General features: G+C 36.4%; 1 protein-coding gene across 1 annotated transcript; it reads right to left on the bottom strand.

Moving 5' to 3' along the window:
* Positions 1–920: 920 nt before the first annotated feature.
* LOC148018043 (putative E3 ubiquitin-protein ligase ATL44) lies at positions 921–2,936 on the bottom strand. The gene has a single exon (XM_087661486.1). The coding sequence runs from the start codon at positions 2,612–2,614 to the stop codon at positions 1,961–1,963; it is 654 nt and encodes a 217-aa protein (XP_087517612.1). The 5' UTR covers positions 2,615–2,936; the 3' UTR covers positions 921–1,960.
* Positions 2,937–10,591: the final 7,655 nt, after the last annotated feature.

Raw genomic sequence — 10,591 nt, 5'->3', positions numbered from 1 at the left:
GAAATTGAAACTCTTGATTAAATCAATGACTATGTCAATGGTTAGCAAGTGCTACTGTGCTCATTGGGAGTAAGGTTCTTTATGAACCCTCATATTAACTCCATCTTCTTTAAATAAAAGAATCCCAATGAGATTGAAACTCTTGATTAAATCAATGACTGCATTAGTGGTTATAAAAAGTTATTGTGCTCATTTGGAGTAAGGTCCCTTATGAGCTTAAATTAGTGAAAAATCCCTAATTTATTATTACAACATCCTCAACACAACTTAGCCATGGTGTCTATCAACTATGTTAGACACAATGGGTTAAATTATGTAACTACCAATTGAGTGCATGTTATATCTCCTTTATTACAAACTCCAAACATACAACATGTGATTAATCAAACTTTGGGCATTTATTGTCATAGCATCCTCAACACAACTTAGCCATGGTATCTATGAACCATGTCAAACACAATGGGTTAAATTATCTAATTGCTACCAATTGAGTGCATGTTATATATCTTCACATAATGAGCTTTACCTTCTTAATTACAAACTCCAAATATACAATATCTAATTAATAAACTTTGACCAATATTTCTAGTCCAATGAGGAATCCAGAAACAATCTTGTGCTAGATGAAGTAAGGTTCTTTGAGAAGAATTGGCATTTGTTCGAAAAAATCCTACTTCTAAACAAAGTTTTCAAACTAAACAACATGGAGGCATAACTCTATATATTGAAGCCAAATGGATGGAAATATATTGCAATGACACCACTGAATGAATGAATATTTTAAACCAAATTGGTTATTAATAGAGACTTCTAGCTCAATCAAGTAAACTATTTTTCTCATATTCTAAAAGTAGTGCTCTTCTTTTACTAGAAAGCATTGCAACCCCATTTTGGTAGAAGAGAATCCATTATCATGTGCTAAAAAATATTTATAAATCCCTTTGTACATTGAAAATGAAACATTTTGACCTAGACTACATGTAAATCTTCATCCTTTACAAAGAAGGCTCAAAGTTTAGACAATAAGATTGGGGATTTGTTAGTTGATTGTATACATAAGAAACTATAGTTGAAAAACCCCCCTCTTTTCCAAAAAATTGAATGTTGTCACATTGTGACGACTTTGATGGTTGTGGCCAAGCCAAGGAATTGTAAATACTTGGAAAGAATGTAGATTGTTCCTAATGTTGGAAGTTTCAATACGTACCATACCATTCCATTTGTGCCATTTGATGCGAAAGATGTCACAACATGGCAGTGGTTGAGATCTGAAGAAATGTGTATAGTTGCCCACTTGCCAAGGTAGAAGATATAGGGTCCAATGATTAGAAGGATAGATGGGCATATTCAAATATATGGCAAGAGGTTGTGCAATTTTAGGGGAGCAAAGAACGAAGGATATTGGGGAGGACCCTTTGATTTCGGTTTATAGAAGCATAGAACCTTGGACATGCAATTGCAAGTGCAAAACCTTATTGATTTTGCCTAGAAGAGAATCAAAGAATAAAGGCCATTCGACAAGATATCTATCATGGAGAGGGCAAAGATTTCTCTCAATATTGGGAAGGCAAAGATTGATGAAGGTGAAAGTGTGGGCATCACATGGGTGGATGAAGTGAGGGCTTTGACTCTTTGCTCAATGTGAGAGGATAGGCCTTTGGCGGAGGGATAGGGCCCTTTGGCCAATGGGATCAAAGGCCTTTGGTAGAGATGAAGACAATGAAGATGATGATGATGATGGGGCTTCATGATCATGGTGGAGATGACTCTTTTGATCAAAGGAGTAGTCACTTCTCGTGAGGATGCTGAGGATGGCTCTTTGATAAGTGCACAAAGATCAATGATGACGATGGCTATTCCACAAATGGGAGGGGAAGAAGAAGGCGATGATGGGAGCACTATAACCAATGGGACCAAAGACCTTGCGTGGGGGGTGTGGGATTGGAGCATCGATAAGGTATTAGCGAGGGAGGTTTTCATGATGATGTTGGTGTTGGAGGGGGTTGCGAGCCAAGGGGATGAGCTCAGAGAGAGGGGTAGAGACAGGGGTGGGGAGGGGGGAGGAGCGGCACATGGGGCAGGTCGCGTGGAGCCGGAGCCAGGCGTCGATGCAGTGGGCGTGGAACACGTGGCCGCACTCGGGCAGCAGGCGGAGCGTCTCACCGTCCGAGTAGTCACCGAGGCAGATGGAGCAGGACCCATCCTTGACGCCGGGCGGCAGAGCCGGCGCATCGGCGCCGTCCACGTGAACGGCGTACATGATCTTGGGGTAGCTCTGCAGGATCTCCTCGTCGAGGCCCTCGACGCTGGGCCAGTCGGCGCCGGCCACGTGGACCACGGCGGCGTGGTCTGGGTCTGGGTCTGGGTCGGCGCCAGGCCTGGGCTGCGCCAGCCGGCGCCGCCTACCTCGGGCGGCCGCGGCCTGGGCAACGGAGCCTCGGCCCATGTGCAGCCTCACGCACACCAGCATCATCGTGCAGACCAGGACCATCATCCCGACTGCAATGGCGATCCCGTAGCCCAGGCTCACTCGATTTATGTTGAACGTGTACCCGGCGGCCCGGCCGGCTGTCTGTGATGCTGCCGGCGAGGAGGTGTCGTTGTTAGCTTCCATCGCTCGCCGCACCTTCTTCTTCTCCTCTCATGTCCACCCCCTAGAAGTACAGAGCACCATACGCTGGCACACCTCCCTGCCACATCAAATCAGCAACGCTACAAACTGCAGTTCAGTTCATCTGCGTGTGTGTGTGTGTGTCTCTCTCTCTCTCTCTCTCTCTCTCTCTCTCTGCGCAAAGTCACAACTGCCGTTTAGATCTCTCTCTCTCTCTCTCTCTCTCAGCCGGCTTGGACTTCATCGCCAGATTCGCCACCGCTTATAAGAATCAAAGCACCACCCACCATTTACGTGTCTCTCTTCTCTTTTCCAAATCCACTATACAAAATCTCAATCCCAAAGTCAACCCATTTCTCCCTCAACCATAATCAATAATAGTATCACGAAGAAAACCGACCTCTGGGCTTTGCTATGACTTTGTGGGGATAAGTACATGATGATGATGTGGGCATTGGAACGAGAGACACTCATACATGATACTACCTTCAAAGTTCAAACTATCCTCACACACTCTTCCCCATTCTTCCCATGACTCTTGTACCCCAAACAAGCACTCCAACACCACAACGCCCAAGGTTTGATGAGCTTTGATCATCCTCTCTTCTTGCCTTTCCCTATCTCAATGATCCTTAGTTCCACATCTACCGCAAAAGTAGCCATGCTCTTCAAAATTATTGAGTTTTAGGTGGATCTTGTCCCACATGTGAGAAAGTAAGACTCCAACTCACCTATTCTCCATCTTGAAATCTATCTCGTACATCACACCTCCTCACTTCACACTCTTGCTCGTAAAAAAATACATCATTTATTAACCCTACAACATGATAGTTGTAAATTTAGGGTAATCTTCAACGTCCCACTCATTATAGGTCAAGCTTTTGTGTTCATCCATTAGTACCTTTTGTAGGAAGTTTATAACTAGGTCAAGCTTCCATGTTCATCCATGACTGCCTTGGAAGTTAATGAGTATTATAAAGATAACAATTGTATATAAGCTTAGAAGTGGGTTCTTGCATATATTACTACTCTTTAACCCTTGTACATTGCATGTGTTAGCAAAAAAGTGATGTGATTGCTTTGCATGAGAATATTGATTATAACGTAAGTTAGTTAAATTCTAACTAATCATGCATAGGGTGATTGAGCTTGCCAATTCAAGGCATATATATATATATATATATATATATATATATATTCTATATATTATTTAGAGCTTTGCCTTGGGGATCTCAAACTAATTAGAAGGTTGCTGAGCCTATATAGCATGAGGAGAGGTTTGGTATTCAAGAAATAAAGATGCATTTATTTGAAGGATTATATATTGATAAAAAGGGGAAAGGTGAGTCTTTGAAAAGTTGTATGGCTCTTTCATACACACACAAACACATTCTCATGAATTTATTTGATTGAATATATGATATGAGATGATAGTGTAATGGTTGAACATGTGCATGCAATGTGCATATATTCTAAAAACATCCACAAGCGCACATATACTATTAAAAGAGAGAAATTTTCTTTTGAATTGAACATATGAGATGAGATGATCTTTTAATGGTTGAACATGTGCATGTAATGCAAATATATTCTAAAAGCACACATGAGCATAGATATGCTATAAAAACACATGCATAGCATAGATACACATATACACATTCACACATATGCGCAAACACATACATGTCTGCATATATACAAATATGCATGTATACACATAAACATATGGGCCAAAGAAAAAATTAAGGGAGAAAAGGGGGGAAGGCCGAAGAATGGAAAAATCAATGTGTGTGTGTGTGTGTGTGTGTGTGTGTGTGTGTGTGTGTGTGTGTGTGTGTGTGTGTGTGTGTGTGTGTGTGTGTGTGTGTGTGTGTGTGTGTGTGTGTGTGTGTGTGTGTGTGTGTGTGTGTGTGTGTGTGTGTGTGTGTGTGTGTGTGTGTGTGTGTGTGTGTGTGTGTGTGTGTGAACTATAAAAGAGAGAAGAGAGAAAATAAAGGAGAGAAAAGGGAGTGGATACAAACTTATAAAACATGTAGTTACACACACATGCACACATATACATCCACACATAAACATGCATACACACACACACACACACATGAAAATATAGACATTGGGAAATGATAATAATACCCTAGAGGCATCACAACTATGTGTGTAGAGCTTAGGTCTTGTGATATAACCACACCTTTAGCTTCACCAAAATGAGCTACCACTAGTCTAGGGGTTTAGCAGAGTCGGTAGCTCACGGAGACTAACTCCCCCTATCAGCAAGTGTCCAAGATGGGCATGACACTCTTTACGCAAGAAGTTGTTGGGGTAGGGCATTTTATCAAGTGAAGCTTAGGGTGATCCATTTTCAAGTCTCGAGTTAGCTAGGCCCCTAAAATGAGGTGCTTGGTGCCTATCCTCACTTGCATAATGCTAGTCTCCCTGAAAGCTATCAATTGAAAGAAGTAGAAACAAGCAACATGGTCTCATGAAAGCAAAGGCTCAAGGGTTTGGCCTTGTGATAACATTTGCACAACCTAGTTATGCATACATGACTCACAAAACAAAAACTTGACATATACATCCACACACAAACACATACATGTATAGTTACACACATGCATATATACATGTGCATACACATGTACATGCATATATACATGTGCATACACATGTACATGCATGTGTATACAACATTGAACACACATGAGGAGAAAAAAGATGAAAGGTAGGGGACTCAAGATGGAGAAAAGAAAGGAGATGAGAGAAAGGATGATGAGGTAGAGAGAGGACACCATTATACGAGACCACATAAGTGCCAACACATGCACATGCACATGTGTACACACACATACATACATGTACATGTAGAGGGAGGACAACAAAAAGAGAGGAATGAGAGAGAACATAGAAAAATAGGAGGAAAAAATGTGTGCGTCTAGAGAGAGAGAGAATAACATTAACAATAACAATAATAATAAAAGAGAGGAGAGACAAGAGAGTGAAAAAGAAAGGAGAGACAAGAAAGAGAAAAAGAGAGAGGAGAGAAAAATTATGAGCTTATGAGACCACACAAATGGACACATACGTATAAAACACACACATATACATACACATGTGTACACATAAACATATACATCCACACAAATTAAACTACATTAAATTATGCTTTAAATTAGGTAATGTAATAATATTTACAATGAAGGATTCAAAAAAAAAAAACGAAATTCATAACGTTTAACTAGTAGTAAATTTTGTATAAGGTGATGATTCAATATACTATCAATAACATCCTTAAATATTATAATATTATGATTTATTCTAAAATATAATATATTTTGATTTAAAATTTTTACTAGTATATTATATTAGAATGAATAACTTGACTACATTATATATATTTTAAAAGTAAATATAGAATGTTATTTATAGTAATCCAACAAGTATAAAGCCAATACTTTTTATTTTATAAGAAACTTTCTTGTAAGGTAAGATTTTATTATAACATTCATTATGGTATGTAATTTCATATTTAAAATATATTTTATTGAAAATTTAGTACTTAAAGTTGATTATTCAATCTAATCTAATAAATGATATAAAAATAAAAATGACAAACATATTATTTTTAAAAATTATTATTTTATATTTTTCAAAATTCTTACTTTTTCACTTAAGAATAAAAACATTTTAACATTTATGATAGAAAGTAATAATTAAAATGTCAATGTAATGTGTATTATTATTAAAAGTTATGTAATAAAATGTATAACTTAAAATAACATATATAATGTATATACCTTTAATATAGTGTTGATTGTTTCATTAATGATATATACTATACAATACATATCATTATATTATTAGCACATTCTATCATATAATACCTTGATAATATAGTTTTAGTATATTAATCCACTATTATTTTAGTCTTTTTATATATTACTTTATTACTATGATCATATTATAATCTTTGCACATCATATATAATATATAACATAGTTTTATTATATACATGTTATAAAGTGGTGACTATTATATTATAATATGTATTGATTCTTATACCATTAGAATATTGTATTCTATACTATTGTTTACATATTGTAAAAATATTATATGATTATCCATTTATTGTAAATCATGAATTATCATATTAATAACATATTATCAAATATGAATGTGTTATTGTATATTGTGTATAATGTATTAGTATCTATCTATCATATTAACTTATGATTATATATGCATTATATGATATCATATTATTAATTTTTATAATGTAATATGTAATATATCATATAATGCATGTTATATTATTATTACAATATGTATTGTTAATATGTATTATACCATAAGTATCATTATACTATTATATATATATAACATTATTTTACGTGTGTGGTTTGCATGACATTGTTGTAGGTTGCAAAGAGAGAGAGAGAGAGAGAGAGAGAGAGAGAGAGAGAGAGAGAGAGAGAGAGAGAGAGAGAGAGAGAGAGAGAGAGAGAGAGAGAGAGAGAGAGTGTGTGTGTGTGTGTGTGTGTGTGTGTACTATCCCTTTGTTCTAGCACAATCACATATTCGATCCCCTAAAACAATATTAGCACATATTCTAATGCCTATATATTAGTAGTCTTCTCCTTTAATTGGCTCTAACTCTAGCAATCTAGAAAGTCACCCAACTAATTAGTCCCACCCATCTATAGGATGAGTTCATTAGGATCTCTACCCTCCTTCTTTTCACCCACTCACATGGGCATTCTTAGTTTTTGAATTATTATCATACTATGCTTAACATACAAACTTCTTCATTGTATTCTTAGTACTAGTTCATTCAAATAATACCTTTGAAGCAAAGATGCACAAATAGTTATTTCTTAATTATGTTTATATAGCTTTTAAATCATTATACTTGGGATTGAGCTACCAATCCACTATGGGTGATCTCCTAGTCTAGTGCTAGGTATATCCCTAAGGGATTATACACCTTGTCCTAGGTAGGCAGTAAGGCAATGAACTAGCCAATAACCCTTCTTGGGCCTAACACAACCCTTCTGCTCCTCCAAGGGGCATCACATACTAGGTTGGGTTTTCTACCACCTATCTCCTCACACCCACAATGCTAGGTGGTCTTGCAAAAATGTAGCTCACTCATCGTGTGACTACATAGTCAATAATAGACGTAGTCACATGATTGAATGTTGTTTTGATATCGGGACTTCAACTAGGCCAACAACAATAAAGTCACTTGAGCATCTCACTCTCACACACCTAGCTCCTGTGACCCTGCATGAGCAACTGGTTGATGATGGTTGATGTTGGGACCTAAAATGGGGACAACAACATTAAAGTCACTAGAGCATCTCACTCTCACAAACCTAGGCCCCCACGGTTGTGCATGAGCGATTGGTTGTAGTAAAAAAGATAAACAATGATAGTGCATCTATCATGAACTCCTCAAGCAAGATTTTACCTTAGACAAAGTGGTGGATATGCCATGTTGTCACACACATAAAGACTATCATCCTAATGGATGGCCATTATGGCTCTTAGAGGTATGACCATTTCTATACAATTGAGGAATTAGAACCCATTGTCCCCATCTCCCACTTATATTATAACAAAAAATGATACATTCTTCCTCTCCAAGCCCCAAAAGGAATCTAGCAAATCTAGCCTATAGCTTGGGTCTCATCACACACTCTTTATCCAAAGATCGAACAATTGCTATGCAATGGTGTACGAATATGAAATATATAATGTAAGATGTGGATGCAATGTGCACAACTAGGCTTTCATTAATAAAAAAATACAAGTCCACAAATAAAATTTTCTTCCTTTTATGCGTGCATCTAAATTGTATTGTAGCGTCGAAACACAAAGCTATGGCATCGAGATAACCAGCCGCATGTTAGCATAGATCTTAGAAGAGACACACACAAGTGTCCTATTAATGCAAAAAAACTAGGAAATGAAAATATAATGTTTACATTAAAGAGGTACACTTATTTATCTAGGTTTGAATACTAGCTCTTATTTTAAAATGATGTTTATATGAGCAATTCTCTTAGTTTTTTTAACTTATAAATGAAATGTGAAAATTTTTAACGTATGATTTTGATATTTTCTTTCTTTAGAGCAATCATGAAGCCAATCCCATGCATGAACATGAAGCAATCTTTATTGCAGTAATGGGCAACATTGAGCAACTCTCATGCTATCAAAACCTATTTTCTCACCATGGACAACATATAAATCAATTCAATAAGATAAATGAAGGAAAATATGATGTCTAAACACTATAAATTCCTTTTTTCATTTTATTTTTTAAATATTCTTAAGTATTTATTTATCATTTCAAGTAAAATTTTTGGGTGCATTTTATATATATGAATATTGTATTAAATGCCAAGAAAATTCTCAGAGGCTCAACCTTATAGAACATGTAAGATACCACGCGAGTTTAAAAGAATGGGTATTTTATTTAGTAAAATTTATTGGATTTTTCTACAAATGGAGCTTAAAATAAAGGGTATTTATAAATGGAGTTTTTTAATTACAATTTGATTAAAATTCATATGTTTATGAAGTAAAAGGGGTCATTTATATGGCCTATTGGCATATAAAGAGATGGTATTTCTTAATACCCTTTGAATGCAAGTTATATAAATAATTTCATATAGGTGCACCCTCCAAGAGAAAATTACATCCATTGCTTCCCCTCTATTTGCAAGCCCAAGGTATATAATCATATTGGCCAAGATATAATAATTATGATTGTAACTTTCTAATTATCATGGCATCATCATCATATGGAAGAAGAGTCACCTGCGGCATCTTTCTTTTATTTTTCATACCCTTTCATTTCTACTACACTTTATTTCATTTTATTTATTATATTTAATTTCATTTCTTTTTTATGCTCCCCCATATCCCCCTCCTTTCTAAGGTGAATTTTGCACATTAAAAACGTACAAAGATGGAGGGTTCTTGTGGTCTTTTACATTTAGGCAGATACATATAGTGCTTGTTATATTGGTTAGAGCCACATCTTGCCTTTGCCTTTTAAAATATTCATAAAATAAATGTTTGGTGTGGTTCAAAATGTGGTACCTCCTAATGTTCTCATTTGTGTCTAGGCTCCAAACATGTTATGGCCATTGCAAAATCTTTCAAATAATCTCTAGAACATACGAAAATGTCATATTTAAATCAACCTCTCATTGGCAACCATGGGATAAGGTGACCCAACCCATTGAATCCACTTATAGGTCTTACCACACACATAAACAAAGAGTGAAAGCACCATGATAGGAAACAACAAAATATGCTACAAATGTGAAAGAAACATGAAGGACTTAGGGCCTAGGAGACAGTAGACCAATGGAGGGGATGATGTACTACAACTCCCCACCATGTCAAGTGATCCTGAATCAAACTAGACATGATCCTGTCCAATCTAAGATGCATCTAGGAGCCACCTCTCCACAAATAAAGTTTGCAAAACTAGGTGAAGGCCTAGACAAGCTCATTGTCCATTGAACCCTTTACTATGAAAAGCTAAAACACTTAGCCTTAGTATTTCCCTTGATTATTTCTTTTAATCCAATAGTATTTTATTTTGACTCATTTTTCAAAAAATGGGGGTGACTTGTCAGCCTTTTTATTTTCATCATATCCCAAGGAGACCAAGGCATCAGTCCCAAGTAGCTTGACTTGCACATAGGAACTTACCAATATCTCATAGGATAATCCATAAAATTCTAAATTTCTTTTTCTTTGTACTCCCCATAGCTAGTCTCATCCTAAGGAGAGCTAGTCATCAGGCCATAAGCCTAACTCAAATTCAAGAACCTACTAGGACCTTGCAAAGAAATGAGTATCTTCTAGTCTTCTTTCTCTTCCTTCTTTACTTTATTGGATAGCATATTTTTCTTAATTTTACTCTCAAGTAACTATCCCTCACTATAGGGTCTTTATCATGACAAA

Source organism: Lygodium microphyllum, chromosome 21, assembly GCF_053477565.2.
Source record: "Lygodium microphyllum isolate KBCC chromosome 21, Lygodium_microphyllum_v1.1.10, whole genome shotgun sequence".
Lineage (NCBI taxonomy): Eukaryota > Viridiplantae > Streptophyta > Polypodiopsida > Schizaeales > Lygodiaceae > Lygodium > Lygodium microphyllum.
Note: the sequence above shows the minus strand (reverse complement) of the source record. Positions and strands in the feature narration are given on the sequence as shown.